At 36.3% G+C, this 22,342-nt stretch overlaps 1 protein-coding gene across 1 annotated transcript in view; it reads left to right on the forward strand.

The window, feature by feature from the left end:
* Window positions 1-22,342, forward strand: part of LOC126237003 (regulating synaptic membrane exocytosis protein 2) — a 1,236,422-nt gene that overhangs the window by 543,225 nt on the left and 670,855 nt on the right. Inside the window, exon 11 of the mRNA XM_049946727.1 lies at window positions 5,549-5,714. Coding sequence (XP_049802684.1) covers window positions 5,549-5,714 — 166 coding nt within the window. The remainder of the gene's footprint in view (window positions 1-5,548; window positions 5,715-22,342) is intronic.

Here is a 22,342-nt window from a genome sequence, read left to right on the forward strand (position 1 = left end):
CAAGTTTTTGAACCAGTTTATTTGTCACAACGGATGGGCATCCACTTCTCTCTTCATCGGAATTTCTGTTCTTCTGAAAGTGAAATCCCGTACCCATTTTGTCACATGTAGTCGTCATATAACATCCTCCCCATACATTGACAATTTCATGGTGAATTGCGACAGTACTCAGGCCCTTGGTGTTTAGGTAGCGTATCACAGTACACATTTTGCACTTGGCAGGAGACAGAATGAGAGTGCTCATTTTTAACCATCCCACAACAAGAATCAGGATGCTACTGATAATCATTACTACTATTTCGTTGCAGTGTGCACTACCATGCCCAACAGTGGCACCAACTGTCAATAACTCAAGTCCCTAGCAGAGCTATGGTTTCCACATGTTCATGGTAGAATGCAACTTATTGGTACATTATGCCACAGTGTGTCCAACAGAAATCCTTGGTTGCAACAAGTGTGAGCTCATTTTTGAGAACTTTCATTTGTCCTATTGCCCAGTGGAATGACACTACTTAATTTATGTTGCATGTGCACCATTGTCCACAAGATCACACTAACTCTGCATAAACACTGGGACAGCTGTCATAACATTACAGAGCAGCCAAGAGAGTGTATTTGATGATATCCATCAGTACTGAACTAATTTTTGACAACACAGTGATTTAAAAACATAGTTCCACAGACAAAAAGGATAAACCATATATGTTCTTAAAGATCACTTGCTTTACAAGAAGATTAAAAGGCACTTGGTCTATATACATTTGCAGTACTGAATATGAGTATTTTCTTCGTTAATGACTGTTGGTGTGTGCATATTACTCATTTAATTCTCACGTTCGCCCAGCACCATAACATCTTCCTTATTATTTTCATCTGCCTGTTGCTGTTGATTCTGCATTTTCAGGAGCCCACAGACAATATACAGCAGCCTCTAGCCAAATTTAGCTCAATACACTTTCTACTCTTTCCTATTCCTCCAACTTAGGAAAGACAGCAAGGTCTTTCCTAATATCATATTAGGTAAATTCTTAGATTATTCCTTAAATTAGACCATAGCCAGTACTTTACCAACTCTACTCCAACTGAATTACTGCTTCATCTCTTATGCCCTAAATGATGATGATATGTGAAATTCTCACTGTACTTCCATCTTTATTCTAACCCAAAAGAAGCCATTCTTCAAAGCAGCCAGCATGTTTGACATTAACTGTGTGTCATCTGAACCATTAACAAAAAGTTCAACTTTAGTAATGCATTCAAAATCACTATCTTTTTAATACCATTATTTTATAAGCATTACTAAAGGTAGAATGTAGTCAAAGGAAATGCATAAACCACAACGATACAAAATGGAGAGAATAATGTCCACATGTGACAGAAACTAAACAAAATCTAACAAACACGTGAGAGAAGGGAGGAAGAAAATACATGACCATGGTAGATAGTAAATGCAAGGTGCAGGGATACTGTGAAAAGTAGACATCTCAATTAAAAAGTAAAGTTTATCAATAAATCAGGTTAAAAAAATAAGAAAAGTAATGAGGCACAGGTGGTCCCTTTAATTAGCAGAAAATGTCTTGCAAACTTTCAAATATTGTTGTAAAAAGCCTCTCCAACAATATCATTATGACAGAATGTCTTATGTTCAGATGACAGCACAAGCACTGTGGCTTTTGTGTAAGTAAACAGTTACTTTATCCATTATTCCATCTTCCTTGTAATCTTGCAAGGAAAAGTCTTAGATTTTCCCCAAAGAAACTTTGTTTTTTGTATCATGTATTTTTCTCACTTGTGTACTTATGAAATGTGTTGGTCAAGACTTCCTCCATGAAAGTTTATAGAGACAGGTATGGTCTTATAAAAGAATCATGATTGTGCATAACAATAGTATGAGCTTCATTATCAACTAGTTTGACTCAGTCATTATATTGCATATTCAGGACAGTATTTTGTAAATGTTGCATACTTGCTGACACCATATAAAATACAAAACTACTGGCATGTTAGAGAATAGCTAACAATGATAACAGAATCCATGTCACACATAATTATTCATTATGGTTTTTCTGAACTCAGACATTATTTGAAACTTTTCATTATTACAACTGTATGATTTCTTGTATTTTATGAACTTCAGTTTTTCATAAAGAGTAATCTTCTCTTTTAACTCAGCAAGTGTGAATATTTACATAATGCTACTTTAAAGTTATTTGTCATTCCAGGGCTCATGGGTGTAATCCTAGAAGTTAACTGCCTAATTAGTTCTGGAGTTCTTTTTGATGTTGTTGTTGTTTTTGTGGTCTTCAGTCCTGAGACTGGTTTGATGCTGCTCTCCATGCTACTCTATCCTGTACAAACTTCTTTATCTCCCAGTGCCTACTGCAGCCTACATCCTTCTGAATCTGCTTAGTGTATTCATCTCTTGGTCTCCCTCTATGATTTTTACCCTCCACGCTGCCCTCCAGTACTAAATTGAGATCCCTTGATGCCTCAGAATATGTCCTACCAACCGATCCCTTCTTCTAGTCAATTTGTTCCACAAATTCCTCTTCTCCCCAATTCTATTCAATACCTCCTCATTAGTTATGTGATCTACCCATCTAATCTTCAGCATTCTTCTGTAGCACCACATTTCGAAAGCTTCTATTCTCTTCTTGTCTAAACTATGTAGCATCCATGTTTCACTTCCATACATGGCTACACTCCATACAAATACTTTCAGAAACGACTACCTGACACTTAAATCAATACTCGATGTTAAAGAATTTCTCTTCTTCAGAAATGCTTTCCTTGCCATTGCCAGTCTACATTTTATATACTCTCTACTTAGACCATCATCAGTTATTTTGCTCCTTTACTACTTTAAGTTTCTCATTTCCTAATCTAATTCCCCCAGCATCACCCGAATTAATTCGACTACATTCCATTATCCTCATTTTGCTTTTGTTGATGTTCATCTTATACCCTCCTTTCAATACACTGTCCATTCCGTTCAACTGCTCTTCCAAGTCCTTAGCTGTCTCTGACAGAATTACAATGTCATCGGCGAACCTCAAAGTGTTTATTTCTTCTCCATGTATTTTAATGCCTACTCCGAACTGTTCTTTTGTTTCCTTTACTGCTTGCTCAATATACAGATTGAATAGCATCGGGGAGAGACTACAACCCTGTCTCACTCCCTTCCCAACCCCTGCTTCCCTTTCATGTCCTTCGACTCTTATAACTGCCATCTGCTTTCTGTACAAATTGTAAATAGCCTTTCGCTCCCTGTATTTTACCCCTGCCACTCAAAAATTTGAAAGAGAGTATTCCAGTCAACATTGTCAAAAGCTTTTTCTAAGTCTACAAATGCTAGAAATGTAGGTTTACCTTTCCTTAATCTTTCTTCTAAGATAAGTCGTAGGGTCAGTATTGCCTCACATGTTCCAACATTTCTATATAATCCAAACTGATTTTCCCTGAGGTCGGTTTCTACCAGTCTTTCCATTCGTCTGTAAAGAATTCGCGTTAGTATTTTGCAGCTGTGACTTATTAAACTGATAGTTTGGTAATTTTCACATCTGTCAACACCTGCTTTCTTTGGGATTGGAATTATTATATTCTTCTTGAAGTCTGAGGTTATTTTGCCTGTCTCATACATCTTGCTCACCAGATGGTAGAGTTTTGTCAGACTGGCACTCCCAAGGCTATCAGTAGTTCTAATGGAATGTTGTCTATCCCCAGGGCCTTGTTTCGACTCAGGTCTTTCAGTGCCCTGTCGAACTTTTCACGCAGTATCGTATCTCCCATTTCATCTTCATCTACATCCTCTTATACTTCCATAATATTGTTCTCAAGAACATCACCCCTGTATAGACCCTCTATATACTCCTTCCAGCTTTCTGCTTTCCCTTCTTTGCTTAAAACTGGGTTTCCATCTGAGCTCTTGATATTCATACAAGTGGTTCTCTTTTCTCCAAAGGTCTCTTTAATTTTCCTGTAGGCAGTATTTATCTTACCCCTTGTGAGATAAGCCTCTACATCCGTACATTTGTCCTCTAGCCATCCCTGCTTAGCCATTTTGCACTTCCTGTCGATCTCATTTTTGAGACGTTTGTATTCCTTTTTGCCTGCTTCATTTACTGCATTTTTGTATTTTCTTTTTGATACCGTGCACAAATTTATCATACATTTGTTGCATCATCCCACAGTATTATTTTACCTTAGATCCAAAACCTACATAAACTACAGTTACAATCATAGACTCTGTAGAGATTAAGAAATGCTCAGAATTTGACAAAACCAAACAACATAATATTTGTACTGAATAGGTCTCTTCTTTCTGATGTAATTTGAAAGTAAAAATTGTGGGTAACCTAAATTCATTGATAGTTACACTTAAATTAAGAAGTTTCTAATTATGAAAATCATCACTAAAATGTTACACAGGAACTGAATACTAAACTGTGGGATTTTATTACGACTAATCTTTTCTTCCAGGACAAAAGAGAGAGAAAAAATTATATGGAGAAAGTGCCAAATAAATTATGTACCAATAAAGCTCCAAAACCACACAGTATGTATAGGACTAATCACATATCTCATTTCCCTAGACATTCTTATCCACAGTACTCAGTAATTGACCTTTGCAATCTCCATGACACTTTTTAAATTACGTTTGTGTTCTGCTGAAACTGGATATATCATCATAAAAATTCAAGTTTCTTTATTACTTTTTCATTCTTCTCATCCTCCCTTTAGTTACTGTATTTGTTAAGTGTGTGGTTTTTGTTTGCATATGTCGTTCTTTTATCTGTTATATTGTGAAGTACTCACGCCAATCAAAATATTTGATGGTGTACCATTCATCATCTGATGTGTCCTTTTCAAAGCTTAATATTAACTTAGTTTAGAGTATAATGATAGAACTGTATAAAAATATTAGTACATTAAGTTTCAGCTAACATCCATTTTCTAGATATTCTTTTGAATTGCTGTTGATAGTTTCTCATGTACTATTGTGAACTAACAATTTTATTATTCTTTGCTTTAAAATTGTTTTAAATTAAAAATTGTTTCATTACTGCCTGTTCTTCAACTCACATTTATACAAATTTCATTGTTTGTGATAGGATGCCTAATGTCATAGTTTTCTGTCTACCTAAACAGCAAATGATGAATAGATTACACTGAATGAAACCGAAATTTAGAGCCTTTGAATTTGCTAATCCTTCTCCTTGGCGCTCTAGGTGAAGAAGAAAGATCTATATGCTGCTGTAATGAAGCAGTGATTTCATCTAGTGCTCCTGGAGGAAGAATTGGCAAATTCAAATGCTTCAGATTTCTGCTGCTATGTTTATAATCTATTCATCATTCACTGCCACATCTTTTAGGTGAGTTGTCACCTATCTAAATTTTAATTATATTTATCCGTTTTTAGTATTTGTCCACGTTATTTCCATTAACTGTGAACTTAGCACTTAATTGCATTTTCACAGAAGTGTTTCTACTTTCAGTACTAGTCGTACATTTTTTCATACTCACTACTTATTGCCTTCTGTTTTACCAGTGAGAAGTCTAAAAGAAGAACGAAGACTCTTGCCAATACAAATGATCCAAAATGGAACCAGACATTTGTATATTCTTCAATACGGAGAGCTGACTTGAAACTTCGAATCTTAGAAGTGACTGTCTGGGACTATGTTCGTTATGGGGCCAATGATTTTTTAGGAGAGGTAAGTAGGTTTTTTGTTAATATCTAAACAGTGAACATGTGAAATTGTAACTTCACTTTGGTTGTTATTGTCAGTTCTTTGAACATAAACTTAACAGCAGACAAGAGTACAATTTGGACATCATTTATGTTGAACTTTTTCTTGTAAATATAATTTACAAATATTGCAGACACAAAGACATTACTTAATGTCTGTTTATTCTTTGAGAAGTTACACATCTTGGTTACCTCAACTTATGAAGTGAAAATATTATTGATATTATGTTTCAATGGCAGTATTGGAATTTTTCTATGTAACGCACATGTAAGATCTAAAATAAAAAAATGAAACTTAAAAGTTAAAAGAGTGTCAAATGCAATAAATGTGGAACCTGTATGTGTCAGGCATGTAGACCCAAAAATTCCGTGTATTAATAATATATAAGAAAGAAGCTGTTAGGGTGTTGCCGAAGAGGTACATATGAAGAGCAAGTGAGGAATTGTTAATGTATTCCTGTTCCAAGAAAGGGAGATTTCAATAATGGTAAACCATGCAAACTATCAGCTTTGAATAGAAAATAAAAGTGTTACAAATGGATTGTGAAATGGGAAAAGGGAGGAAGCATTTGAGTCATTAAACTGTGGATTACAAGGCTGTGCTGGAGAGTAAAGCCTCCAAAACATTTTAGAGAAAACTCTTAAAGCTTAAAACATTATTAAGATTCTACATCTTTATTCTTCATGTCTACATATTTATTTCTCAATGTAGTCATTCTGACAAGGAAGGTGGTGTGAAAGTTTTCTCATGCTCTGCATTTCGGCATTCGGGTCCAAGCTGCCAGAGATGGCAGTCATGTGTACTGGAGACGTACTTGCTTGTGTGACTGAATGTGTATGTGTATTTTTCCTTTACTGAAGAAGGCTTTGACTGAAATCAAAATGTGTAACAGACTTTTGTTTTGTCTGTCTGCAACTAAAGGTGTCATCTATACAGCGAGTAGCAGTCATTTTGTCATCTGGGGATAGTGAGTGGAGCTGTGGACATTAGAAAATGGATTGCCCAATGGAGAAATCTGAAGATTTATGACATATTCTTCTGTTTGAGCTCAATAGAGGGATGACAGCAGCGGAGGCAACCAGAAACATTTGCACCATGTATGGGGATAATGGCAGTGGACAGAGCATGAAGAGAAAAATGGTTTTCTTCATTTAAGGAGGATCTGTTTGACATAAGGGACTCTCCATGTTTAGGAAGACTTAAGTGGTTTGATGAAGATTGTTTAAATGCATTAATCCACAACAATCCACCTCAGTGTACTCGAGAACTGGCAGATGTGGTGAACTGTGATCATTCCGCCATCACATGACATTTGCATGCAGTGGGGAAGGTTCAAACATTTAGTGTATGGGTACCACATGCTAAACGCAAAATCACAAAAATCTGCAGGTGTCCATATATGCATCTCTGCTTGGTCGTAAACGTTGGGTTGGCAGAAGAACCAACACCGTGTTACTAGAGGAGACCGAAATTCATGCGTGGGTTCGAATCCCATCCTCGTTGCCAATGTTGGGTTGACAGAAGAGCCAACACCGTGTTACTAGAGGAGGCCGAAATGCACGCGTTTTAGCTCACGCAGGCTGGCATGAGGAGGGAAGGACTATACTGACGTGAGGTCTGGAACATGACAAGGAATTAGAATTCAGAAAGCAGATGTAATTAGTTAGATACTTAACTTTAATCCATTAATGATGAACGTCGCTCTTGACGGTACATGATTCACAATATTATCTGTTCAGAATAGTAACTGAATATGGTGCCTTGCTAGGTCGTAGCAAAATGACGTAGCTGAAGGCTATGCTAAACTGTCGTCTCGGCAAATGAGAGCGTATGTAGACAGTGAACCATCACTAGCAAAGTCGGCTGTCCAACTGGGGCGAGTGCTAGGGAGTCTCTAGACTAGACCTGCCGTGTGGCGACGTTTGGTCTGCAATCACTGATAGTGGCGACACGCGGGTCCAACGTATACTAACAGACCGCGGCCGATTTAAAAGGCTGCCACCTAGCAGGTGTGGTGTCTGGTGGTGACACCACAGTCAGCAATTATCTCATGCACACTGCTGACCATTCCTAACCCGTAATATTGCTGGTGATGAGAAACAATGCCTTCATGGTAACATAACGAGCTGCATGCATCCACAAAAGACAGTGTTATTCATCTGATTAAACAATGATAGTGTGATGTACTACAAATTGCTTCCGCAATTCACTGCTGACATTTGTTTACAACTGAGACATCTTGCAGATGCTATTCGAGAGTAATGACCAGGAAAGCTGTATGAAGTGATGCAGCTCCATGAGAACACCCAGCTGCATTTGCTAGATTGACAAAAAACACTACACAATAATTTCACACCCATATTATTCACCTGATCTCATACCTTCAGATTTTCACATTTTCCTCTCTCTATCGAACAGCCTTCAAGAACTTCCTTTCCAAAGGGAAATGTGCTTGAAACATGGATCAATGAGTCCTTCACCTCAAAACCACGTGATTTGTACAGTCATAGAATCAAGAAGTTACTCCAGCATTAGCAGAGTTTTGTAAATAGTAAAGGAGAATGGAAAAACTGGTAGAAGCTGACCTTGGGGAAGATCAGTTTGGATTCCGTAGAAATGTTGGAAAGCATGAGCCAATACTGGCACTATGACTTATGTTAGAAAATAGATTAAGGGAAGACAAACCTACATTTCTAGCATTTGTAGGTTTAGAGAAAGCTTTTGACAATATTGACTCGAATATTCTCTCTCAAATTCTGAAGGTGGCAGGGGTCAAATACTGGGAACAAAAGACTATTTACAATTTGTACAGAAACCAGATGGCAGTTATAAGAGTCAAGGAGCATGAAAGGGAAGCAGTGATTGGGAAGGGAGTGAGACAGGGTTGTAGCCTATCCCCAATGTTATTCAATCTGTATATTGAGCAAGCAGTAAAGGAAACAAAAGAAATATTTGGAGTAGGAATAAAAATCCGTGGAGAAGAATTAAAACTTTGAGGTTGAAATGAGGATACAAGATGAACATCAACAAAATCAAAATGAGGCTAATGGAATATAGTCAATTTTGAGGGAATTAGATTAGGAAATGAGACACTTAAAGTAGTAGATGAGTTTTGGTATTTAGGGAGCAAAATAACTGATGATGGTCGAAATAGAGAGGATATAAAATGTGGACTGTCAATGGAAAGGAAAGCGTTTCTGAAGAAGAGAAATTTGTTAACATCAAGTATAGATATAAGTGTCAGGAAGTCTTTCCTAAAAGTATTTATGTCGAAGTGAAACATGGACAAGACAAGAAGAGAACAGAGGCTTTCAAAATGTGGTGCTACAGAAGAATATTGAAGATTAGATGGATAAATCACATAACTAATGAGGAGGTACTGAATAGAATTGGGGACAAGATGAATTTGTGGCACAACTTGACTAGAAGAAGGGTTCGGTTGGTAGGACATATTCTGAGGCATCAAGGGATCACCGATTTAGTATTGGAGGGCAGCGGGAAGGGTAAAGATTGTAGAGGGAGACCAAGAGATGAATACGCTAAGCAGATTCAGAAGGATTTAGGTTACAGAAGGTACTTCAAGATGAAGAAGCTTGCACAGGATAGGGTAGCATGGAGAGGTGCATCAAACCAGTCTCTGGACTGAAGACCACAACAACAACAAAGGAGAATATATTATTGATGACTTAAGTCTCTGTTAAGTGTATCTGTTGTGGAAAAACATTTTGGAAAAATGCTGCATACTTATGCACCAACCCAACAGATCAAATGAAAGAGCAACTCAAACAGTCTTTCTTTCAAGTTTTCAATATGAGCACCATTCATCACACATGATCAGTGTCTCTGGAGTAATTGTTGCAACAACTGCTTAATTCCTGCTTCTTAAGTCAGGTACATCATATGGTAGCAGAGATGCATACACATGACCCATTATGGAACCACAAAGGTAAAAATCACATGGTGTTGGATCAGGGGAATGTGGAACCATGTGAAACAAGTTCCGTCATCGCTCTTGTTTCCAATCCAGCACCCAACTACAGCATTGTTTAACTAATTGTGTATTGAGTTATGTGGGTGAGGCCATGCACCATCTCACTACCAAATAAAGTTTTGTGGTTCAGCTTCTTCCAGTAGAGGAAGAGCCATGGTTCTAGCACATCAAGATAAGAAACACCAGTTGCTTCACCAAAAAAGAAGGTCTGAAAAAATTTCTGCCAGATATAGCACAGAAACATTCAGTTTAGGAAAGCTTCATTGAAACTGTGTCATCTCAGAGGATTTGCTGATCCCCAATATGCACATTGTGAGTGTTCACATTTCCACTTAGTTGAAATGATGATTCATCAATGGAGACAACATGATCCATAAAATCTTCACTGTCATGCAGCAGCATTTTGTTTACAAAATTGGCCTTATAGCTTGGAACAACTGCAAAGGGTAAGGATGTAGTTGTAAGTGCCTCCTTAAAAGTCTCCACACAGTGTGGTGCCTCATCCCTTTTGAAGTACGTTACAACACCAGTATGTGCTATAGCAATGAAAACTCTCAATAATATGTGGGAAGTACTAAATCTTGACCTTAACAGACTTCTTTTCTAGAGGGGTATCACAACAGAAATTTGAATGTACTCAAAGAATTGTTTTAATTAACTTTCTACAAGTTTGGAAGTTGAGAGCAGTGAAGATTCAGTTTTGTGCATCTCAGGCATTAATAAAACTTATTGAGTTTTCCCAGATTGCACCAATTTCTGAATATCTCTGCTGCCAATTCTCAACATATCAATTGGTGTCTCATTTTAGTGTTCAATGACCTTCATCAATGAAATTCGGTCTACAAGTACCACATGTTGACAACAGACAGAAACAAAATTCATACACATACAATAGATCGATATCCTTGGTTGGGAATCATGTCAGCTTCCACAGTTGTTGTGTGTGTGTGGTTTGAGGTTTCCACAGTTGTTGATGAATATTTCACATCAGAAGTCATACACTGATACAGATGTTCTTCGTATCAAGTTTAAACAAGATCTGATCTTAAAACGGAACTTTTTCCAGTTCTGTCATAGGCCTCTATTATTACAAAACATTTCAACAATTATATTTCATTCATTAATTTTATTTAAGTCAAAGGCAGTAGCGAACACTGACAGGATCTTCCCTCACTGATAGCCTTCGTGTGGAGGGCAACAGTAGCCAGCTCATGGTCATTGGTGGTGGCATTGAAGATGCTGCCAACTGCAAGCTATGGTGCCTTTCCTCAATATGAAACAAATACCAGCAGAACACTGAGTACACCATACAAACATTTTTAGCTACAACCACAATTAACATTAATGCGATTCAGTATAGACCATCATATCAGTATAATATTAACTGATCTGCCAACTGAGCAGTTCAATATGGTGTAACCATCTGGGCCTTCTTATCACACCACAGAAGACATCACTGGAAGAGCTAATTCATGTCTAACCTTCTGAACTGATTTCTTGGGGCTGTGCATGAAAGACTTTCCACTTATTCAACATGTTCTTCAGATACTTGTGGTCATCCCATAAGCTTCCCTGTTTTAGTAGCTCTTTTATTTGATGTATTATTTATAACTGTAAGTTGAGTGTGTTAAATGCTACAAAGTCTTAAAAACTCAATATTAATTTTGAAACACCCGGTATTTTGCAGTGTTATCATGTAGTCAATGGTATTGACCATGCAATTGGACATTTCTTGGCATTTATTTTGGCTGCTTTTACTATTTGCTATTAGTATTATATGTTCATATGTTCCTGACACAAGATTATGGCCATCTGGTTGAAACTGTCAATAGTGACTAAGAAAACATTTTATTCAAATATCAGATAGTCACAATATAATCATGACATCTGTTACATAAACTATTGAACTGTACTCCTTTGAAATTAACTTTTACTCCATGTGAAACCAAATTGTTGATCTTCATCTGGTCTACATTGTATAACCATGGAACCTTTTTTTGTGAAAGAGGTGAATGGATCTGACATGAAGCAATATTGTATCTGCAGAATATATCACAACTGACACTCTCACTGAATTTTCTATAGAGCTGAGACATTTGCAGCCCTACAGGAAAGTTGACTAGGCCTATACAGTTGCAGTTGTGGGAGAAAGACAGTCTTCATTGTGTGTTTATTTAGCTTTTTCACTGTCTTTGTTGTATGTGCAGTGCCATTCACTTCCCTCTCCTCCCACAGTAATCCATTGTAAAAATCTCTCATAAGTTTCAAGTTAGTCAGGCAGCTATTAAAAATGGGTTTGTTTGTGTGTCAGTTTTGTGTCTATAGTATGACATAACCTTTCATGCTGCTCCTCTTAAATTTTAATATCCAGAAAGGTGGAAAAACTATTATTTCTCAATTTTGATGGTAATTTGTTTACACAGCACTTGTGCACACCATCGTAGAATATTGCTCAAATGTGTGGAGTCCTTATCATAAAGGACCCTAATGCATGTGAAGAACAAAGCACTAGCTGTCACAGGTTTGTTTGACTCATAGGAGAGTGCCATGACAATGCTTAAAAACTGAACGTAGAGGCCATTTATCACGTGAAAGATGACTTATGAAGTTTCAAGAACTAGTATTAAGTGAGGAATCTAGAAATGTGCTACAGCCCCCTCCTGCAGGAACTGCAAAGATAAGGTTGAACAAATTACAGTGCTCGCAGGCAATTTAAATGGCCATTCGTCCCATAATCCATATGTGAATGAAGGAGGAAGAAACCATAATATGTGATACAGTGGTAAGTACCATCCTTCATGTACTTCACTGTGGTTTACAGAATATGTATGTGGACATAGAATATGATTTCACTTGAAAAGTATTTCCAACTTAACATAAAAAATGTTCATTTTTTAGAGAAATGGTAGTTACTGGTTTTACAAAATGTTTTATTTAATTACTGGCAATCTGTGACATACCAGAAACATATTTTGAATAAGGAGAAAGAAAAAATTCAAAGTAAAGAATAGATAGGAAAATATAATAACACTGAAAGGTGAAGCATGTAAAATTAAAATTGATACAATGAGCCAAACTATCAAGAAAGCAAAAATAAAGGACAAGCAATGAAATGGGAAATAGAGTATATAACACCTGCACTCATACTCAACAAGCTAATGCCTACCGTACAGCTTGGGGTAACCAGAACTGATTTTCTAATGGTAACTTGTAAATATTGGAGAAAGTGATGAGAACAGCTACTTTTCTGAAAACATTTCATCTTCTCAGAATATTCTTTATCTAGTTATATGCACTAGAGTATCCTTTCAAGCACTTGGCAAAGAGTTCAAGGTATACAACCTTAGGAAGGCACATCAAGAATGCCTGCAGTCTGCCTGCCGTCTACCCCAGAGCTCTCAAAACTGCCTACAGGAGAGAGTAAGGAAGTATTGGGCTGCGCTAGTGAAAGAGCAGGTGATTATCAGTGGCAGTTACAAAATGACTATTAATTATGAAAATAATCACAAAACTGAGGATGAGGAGCATGAGAGGGAGAGAGTTAGAGGAAATGAAAGAACAATACTGAAAAATGGAAGTGCTCGTTATCTGGAGCCATAACAAGAATGCCAGCACCCACTCCCAAATTCACATCGCCTAGTCCTTCTCAGCTCACTGATAAACTTTCATCCGTCCCCTTGTAAAAACCACAGTCCATATCAAATGCACCAAAGACCAGCATTACTTGTATTTTGAAAGGAATGTAACCCAATTATAACAGGAACCCCTTACAGCCTTGGAACCTGTGAGTGTGAATGCCACTTATGTTGTGGTGAGCAGAAGATATTTGGGTACATTGATAACCTAAAGAAGTAATTACAGACAGATAATACACTGCACAGCTTTACCAGAAACTGATTTGAAGCTCCATTCTTTCACAGGACTCCAAAAAACCCATTGCCACACTGAACTAGCTGTCTCCTTATCACTCAGCCTGTGAAACACCCTACTCCATCCTTCCCATAGGATTTTGACTATCTCTCTGAAGTGAGGGATATCTTACCCAAATCCTACCGTCTCTTCTATATATATGCACAGAGAGGTATTCATAATCCTGTGGAAAGCTGAAGTAGTTTTTCTTTTTTCAATTTAGACTTATTAAAATTCGATTTTAATGCTTTTATGCCTTTCTGAGCACTTTAAAAGTGTGAATATACATTTGTTTTACATCACTTCAAACACTGTATGTATCCACCAATTACTTGTTGAATGCAGTCATATCCCCTTCTTCCTCTATGGTCGCAGGTTCGAATCCTGCCTTGAGGATGGATGTGTGTGATGTCCTTCGGTCAGTTAGGTTTAATTAGTTCTAAGTTCTAGGGGACTGATGACCTCAGAAGTTAAGTCCCACAGCACTCAGAGCCATTTTGAACCCCTTCTTCCTGTACAGTTTTAGACCTCTAAAGCTCTCTCTAGTGTCATGGATATTACTAACTTATCTTTTAATGCATTCTATCATAACATCCCTTCTTCTATACCCAGATCCGAATAATGAAATGTTTGATAAACAGAGAACGACTTTTGTTGCACCTTCCATACTGTTCTCAGTCCTCCTGTTGCTCCACTACCTCAGATCTTGGATACAAGTGTCAGCTGAGGAAAATAATTGCAGAATTGCAGCCATTAATGGTACTGTTGGCCTTGTTTTGGTTATATATATTGTTTCTTTGGTACTGTTGTGCCTTGTTTTGGTTACATGTATTGTTTCTTTCTCTGTTTCTTTATTTTTTTGCAACAGAAGGTCTGAAACTAATCATCAAAGTGAGCAGATAATTGATAAAGCCTTTATGATAGTGCAAAGCAAATTCCATGCTGCACATTTAAATGAAATATATGAATGTATTCAGTATTGAATCACAAGGCTGTTGCTGCTGCATCCATTTTACTGACTTGGAGTCAACATCACCCTCGTCTTCCATACTTAACTGTCAATCACTTTGTTATTCAGTTTCAGTAGTAGTTTGTTTTCCACATATTTCTTTTTTTCTGATTTTGTGAAGAACTATTTCAGTTGTTAACCTAGCATTCCACTTAATTTTCAGTATGCTTCTGAAACACCATCACATCTCAGATGCTTTGATTCTTTTGTTTCCCAGTTTTCCCACTACCATACAGTGTTCTGCTGTTTACACACATTCTCAGAAATATTTTTCACAAATTGAAGCCCCCATTTGAAACTAGTAAATTCTTTTGGTGATGTGTGCTCCTTTTGTCAGTGCTTGTCTACTTCTCATTTCCTTCTTGCAACATCTGCCATGCATTATTTTTCTTCCAAGGTAGAAGAATTACTTTTCTTCATCTACTGTATGGTTCCAAATTTTGATACAAAGTTTATCGCTAACCTTATTCCATTGCTCCTCAATATGTTTATCTTTTTTATGATTTACTCTCAACCCATTTACTATGCTTAGAAGAACATTCATTCCATTCATCTGGTGTTGCAATTCTTCACCACTTTCACAGTGCATAGCAGTGTATGTTCCTTGAAATTTTGAAGTTACTGTTAGATGATTTGACTTCTTTGTTAATATTTTGATTGACAACCAGGCAAATATTTTTAGGAATATTTTGCAACTTGGTGTTACTAGTGCACATTTCTATGTTTAAAAAAAAATCAGCTTGATGATATATGCTCATTAATCTAGGCTGCATGACTGCCCTCTGTTGAATTTAGTACTCTCTATCATTAAATTACATTAATACTTGTACCATAGATCATCAATTCATTTCTTAATGATGTGGAACATCTCAGTTTAACATAAGGTTTCTTAACACATATCCCCAATTACTGCTTCATATATAAAAGTTCATCTGTTGATTAGAAAGAATTGTCATTCAGAAATTATTTTAATTTGTTTTTAAATCTTGGTTGGCTATCTGCCAGACTGTTAATGCTCTTTGGTAAATAGCCAGAGACTTTTGTGGCAGCATAATTGATCCCTTTCTGTGCCAAAGCCAGATTTAAGTCAGAATAGTGAAGATCATTCTTTCTTCTAACATTGTAGCTAAGCAATTTGCTATTATTTTTGAATTGGGATAGTTTATTAATAACAAATTTCATACGTGAATGTATGTATTGTGAAGGTGTTGTAAATATCCCTCGTTCATTAAATATATGTCTGCAAGGTGATCTTGGGTGCGCTACAGCTGTTATTCTGACTACACACTTTGTGCAATGAATACTTTCTCCCTTAATGATGAATTAATCTAAAATATGATGTCATGTGAAACCAATGAATGAAAATAGGCATACTAGGCTAACTTACTGATGTGTTTATTATCAACATTTCTAGTAACCCTACTGCATAAGGAGCTGAACTCAAATATTTTAGCAGATCATCAATTCAGTTTCACATCAATGCACACACCCAGAAATTTTGAAGATTCTGCCTTAGCAACAGACTTCTGTTCAAAGTCTATATTTAGCAATAGTGTTATGCCATTTACTATACAGAACTGTATATATTGCATTTTCTCAAAATTTAGTGAGAGTCCATTTGCTGAAAACCACTTAAAATTCTTCTGAAAGATGTTATTTATAATTTCCTATACGAACTCTTGTTTGTTGGGTGTGATTACTGTACTTGTATCATCAACAAAAAGAACTAGCTTTGTATCTTAATGAATATAGAGTGACAAGTCATTAATATACATTAAGAACTATAAGGGATCCAAGACTGAATGCTGTGGGGTACCACTCTTGATACCTCCGCAGTTAGAGGATCTGCTGATTTTTGCAGACTATCTGTATTGATGGCTTCAGTCTTCAGCATTCTACCAGTTAAGTATGAATTGAAGTATTTATGCTCCCTCCCATCCATACCATAATACTTAAGCTTATCTAGAAGACTTTCATGATTCATATAGTCAAAAGCCTTTGAGAGATCACAAAAAATCCCAGTTGGTGATGCATAGTTATTCAGAGCATTCAATATTTGACCAGTGAAGGTGTATATAGCATTTTCTGTTCAAAAGCCGTTCTGAAAACCAAATTAACATTTTGTTAGTACTTTGTTTTTAAAAATATGTGAAGCTACTCCTGAACACATACCTCTTTCAAGATTTTTGGATAAAGCTTTCACAGGTGAGATTGGGCAGTAGTTATCAGCATTAGACGTATCCCCCCTTGTTATGCACTGGTTTAACAATGGCCATATTTCAGTCTATCGGGAAAAATGCTCTGCTTCAGTGAGCTAATACATAATATTGTAATATGTGGCTGAGAATACTTACTTATCTGTTGGGAACAAGCTATTAGTGCTCTGTTAGAAATGCCATCAGTTCCATGTGACCTTTTACTTTTGAGTGAATTTACTATTTTCCTAGTTTCAGTTGGAGAGGTGAGTTGAATTTCAATTTTATCAAATTGTGTAGGTATTACCTCTTCCATATACAGCCTTGAATTTTCTAATGAATATCTTCATTAAAAAATAACTATTAAAAATATTTCTGTTTCTGACTTTTCATTAATGAACTTTTCATTGAGTTTGATAGAGAACTTTTCATGGAGTTTGATAGAAATCAATCTTCCTGTGCTCCCAGTTGCCCTGTTTCCCTTATAACAAAATTCCAAATTGTTTTAATTTTATTATTAGAGGTATTAATATCGGATATAATGCACATACTTCTGGACTTTTTAATAACTTTTCTTAATGCATTGCAGTAGTTTTTATAATGTTTGAGTGTTTCTGGATCATTTTTATTTACAAGGTTTTTTTATCCCTTTAGTAAGCCAAGGCTTTTTAGATGGTTTATTACAGTTATGTTTCATTGTCTTCTTAGGGAAACTGTTTTCAGATATACTCACAAAGGTATCATGAAATAGGTTAAATTTTAAATTGGAATCTGGTTCCCTGTAAGCCTTGTCCCAATTTAACTGTTGCAACCTTTCTCTAAAATTTGCAGTTGTTAAGTCGTTAACTGAATACACTGTTTTGACTGTTTTGTGTTGCTATATGGAACTCTGTCATATATTGTAACTTGCTGTGCATCATGATCAGAAAGACCCTGCTTAACAGGAAAAGTTTTTATTTGATTAAATTTATCTTGTTCTACAAAACCCTATCAGTATACTGCTTTCTTGTACTATCCGACTTGGAAAATCAGTAACTGATGTCAAATTAAAAAAAACCAAGTAATACTTCAAGGTCATTCTTTCTATCGGACTCTTTCAGAAAATCTACATTGTAATCCCAACAAACAATAATTTTCTTCCCTCTATCTAACAGATGGCACAACAAAGAATCCGAGTTTCTCAGAACTAGCTGAAAATTTCCTAATTGGTACCTATACACAGCTACATTTATAAAAGTACCATTATTTAGTTTAAGTTCACAGGCACATGCTCCTATATGTTTCTCTATGCAATTTTTTAGTTTCTAAATTTTTCTCATTATGATGAATTTTAACATATGTGGCAACTTCTCATCTCTCCACAGCACCTCTACTTAAATGTGCCAAAAGCTTGTATCCACCTACATTTACCTTTCCCATATCTGTGACTATATGATGTTCAGATAGGCATAGTACATCTGTTCCACCTTCAGTTTTTAAATCTTCTAAACAAACAAGAAGTGCATCTAGTTTTTTTTTTTAATACCCTCATATTCAGATACAATATACAGACACAATATATGAACATTATTTTTTACTGTACTTTTATGATAATCTTGTGATATACTAATATTATTGTTCGTTGTACTTTTATGAGAATTCTGTGATAGTTAAACATCTATAGCACCTGCCTGTGCGAGGTTCTCATTAACTTTAATTTCCTCCAATGTTGAATCAATGGACACTGATTTTAGCCTAAAAAAGAGGTACTCCCATGAGTTTCAGTGCCCCACTCCGCTAAATATTTTGCTATCATCCTGGCCAGTTAACCCTTTCGTTTCCTGCTGAGATGCAGGCCTTGCTTTGTGAAGTCCCACGTATCAATAGTATCAACAGGAACCAAACCCATGCCTGACAAAGTAGCTGCCCCAATCAGCTGATCTAACTCCATATTGTTTATGATACACCTAAGATTGAGGGAGCGTGTTTAAAAATATTATACTATGCATGTTCTCTGTCAAACTTTGCATTCACAGAGTAAAAGCTTGATAGGTGAGTGGATAAAACTGATTATTGCTGAATGTGACGCTAGTTATATGATGCAATGTAAGAAATAACCCAGTTCCATGCTGTATTCAATTGAAACCAGCGTCCTGATTAATAAATTATTCCACCAAAAATATTTATACAAATTCCTTAATAGCTGAATCCTAAAAGGTTATTGTTATGCCTAAAATTTTCGTGTCCTATGGACATATGATGTTCAGCTATGACTGACTTACTAGCTTTGCCACACTGACATGGTATTTTGTGGGCTATGGCTTTCTGCAAACTGAGATCATCCTTTACAGAAGAACAGAAATCTTTGTAGGTGGCTTTGCTTTGCTACAAAGCTCATTTGGACTTTTCCCTTATTTTGATCGATGTTCCCAATATACGGTTGGTATCCTGGACTTGAACAGCTTCTTATCCTCTTTATTTTGCAGCTGGTCATGTTTATTCTTCTTTAAATCTGTGAAAATCTTTTGAGAGGAGTTGCGCTTTACCTTGAATGCACTTGTCAGTGTTGTAATTCATTTCTAAGAAGAGTCTCTATAAGACACAAGAATGCACCAGTGCTCAAAGAATGCTCATAGTGTGTGTGATGGGTAGCAGAAGCTAGATGCCTGCAGAAGAGATCTGTATGCATGGACTCCCAGTAAAGAAAAAGCATTAATGACCTCATCAATTTTCCAAGCATCTAGAAGGGTAGACCATCTTTTTCCTCTTACTTAGCAAATTGGATATTTTTGTGAATTGAATTTAGGTGCTGTAAAAATCTTAATACATCATCTTCTTTCTTAACATCTTTACTAACTTTGGGACCACAATGAACTGACTAGAAAATGTTTGATATGTTTCCTATCTACTCATATGCTCTCTCTTCACAGTCTTCCATAAAAATGTTTTCTGTCTGAGGGATCATGAGAATATACATGACGACACCATCAATTTGTTTATAATGGAGTAAAAAATATGTTGATGATAGGGTATGATATAACAATGCTACATATTTTACTGGCTTTAAACTTGTTTATTTATTTAACCTAATCAGATTAAGGGCCTTCAGACCCTCTCTTATATCAGACCAGGTTTTCACATCTGTATTTTCTACATCATGTGTGTGTGTGTGTGGGGGGGATATAAAATGGAAAACTGAATAAAAATTTGCTGCTTAAATAATTAAAAGGAAAATTTTGAAAGAATGATTGAAAACAATTGGAAGGCGCACATGTCCTGAGTGAACTCTAACTGGCACTAGTATAAAAAGACCTTCAATATTCAATACATTTATCAAATTTAAATGTATGTACTTCTTTTTCATCTTAACGCCATATTGCATAGATCTTGGTATGACAATACTGGTTCTGGGTTGCCCCTCTTCTGCTCACGCAAATTATTCTTGTCTCCTTCGATCCTCTTGATGCAGGATTCTCGGTGCATTGTGGAGAGATGAACAGACGGGTATCATCTCCATGAATGTATGAATAATTTTTGCTGTCTCGATAACTTCTGAACAATACCAATGCGATGGAACTCATCCCACTTCCACCCATTACCACTTATAGAGACAGACCAACAAATCTAAAGCAATTAAAAAATTGAAGAGCATTTCTCTACCTCTTTTGTTATCTACAGCACAGAAGAAAAGAACAAGGGAGAAAAGAAAAGAAATAATAATAATAATATGTTACATTACATTTGCCTTCACTGTGCACTGACATCATATGGAGGTGCACTGTGTCTGAGCTTATTTCTCTTTTTATGAGTTGATAACCCTGGCTGGTATGGGCATATCCTTCATTTTACAGCCATTGGAGTTATCCTATATGATTACCAATTTATATAGGCATGTCAGCTCCCTTAACACATACATACATAAGTTGTCCTTCATAACAAAGTGCTTGCTGTAAGCAAATAGTCCCATTATTGTCAGTCAGTATGTGCCCCGTGTTAAGCTTGCGAAGCATGCACGCACAGCTCAACGTCCATTGCTGTCCCTGCTCGCTTTCACGTGATTAATACAAAGTCAGAGTGCCCATTGTGTGTCCACTTGGTCTTCACTGAACAAATTTGTGAAGCTCATGTTCAGCGGCATGATCCTTTGTGAAATCTTTGATGCGGCAACAACCGGTTTCCATATCAGCGGCCCGAGAAATGTATTTCGCTCGCAGTTATTCATTAGGGACACCAGCCATAAATCTGACATCCGTCAACAAGATAAGTTTCTTGCTGCTTCTACAATGTTGTTGAGCAAAGAAAATTCATCTTACATGAAGTATTCTAATTTTTTAGTTTATCACGCACACACTCACATATACCACATGCAAACTTAACACTTTGCAGGCAGGTTTCATATGTTTTTGCACTTTGTCTTTGAGTGTCTTTCATAATACTGCATTACACAAAGTTTTTGTAGTGTCCTTTCAAAAAAAAAAATACAACTACAAAAATAAACTTTTATATACATTGCAGTCTGATTGTCATTTTGTTATAGTACATCCTGTTCAATTATAATTTCGCCACATTGTTCAATTCCAATTATATGAGTACACTTTTTTGCTCTCGTTTGGTTTTACATTCTTTACATAACATTCATACTACAATAGACTCGTTTTTCCTTTATGGCATAAACTGACATACATTTCATTCCAATTCACAGTGATTTCTTTACAGAGCATATTTATCAGTTTTAAAGAATTAAAGAAGTAAACAACAGTCACTACAGCAGATTCTATGTGCTGCTTAAATAACTACGCAAGGCCTCTCCTCTTTAGCATTTTCAAGGAAGGATCTGCACACTAAAGGGTTGAGGAAGTTTCATGGAAAGGCATTCATGTGCTCAGTTACGTCTCTTTACTAGACTTAATTGTGATCCCCATAACAAAAATAGTTTGTTGTTTATAAACGTAATGTTAACCTGATGATACCCATCATATTGAATACTTATTCAGTGTTTAGAGTGCACCTCAGTATTTACTTGTTATGTTCATTATATAAAGGATAATCATTTCATATGCTGAGCTATACAGAGTTGTACAATGAGTGTACAATGTTGTGTACAATGAGCCTAAAACAGTGTTTACGTAAGTAGCAAACATGTACAAAAATTTCAGTGTAAATCAGGTGTTTGATGCTTTCATGAGTAGTTGATGCTCACAGTAGCTAGGTTTCGACCCCTTGATTATTTGGTAGTGCTCCACCTTAGTTCAGCATCGTGATTGGCGACGTACTGCAACTGTATTCTTCTACACGTATTTTCACGCTATCACATTCATACATATCATAGACTTACAACTATACTTACTTGTGGTGCAGCCCTTTCTTATGTTTATATGGTACCTAACACTTGACAAGCATTTATCTTTCTTCACTTCAGGACGTGTCGGTGCATCGTTCCCTGGAAGAAAAAACTTAATACTAACTTAAAACTAAATCTTCATAGATAAGTGTACAGTGGCTCAATGGT

Source organism: Schistocerca nitens, chromosome 2, assembly GCF_023898315.1.
Source record: "Schistocerca nitens isolate TAMUIC-IGC-003100 chromosome 2, iqSchNite1.1, whole genome shotgun sequence".
In the NCBI taxonomy this organism is placed as follows: Eukaryota; Metazoa; Arthropoda; class Insecta; order Orthoptera; family Acrididae; genus Schistocerca; species Schistocerca nitens.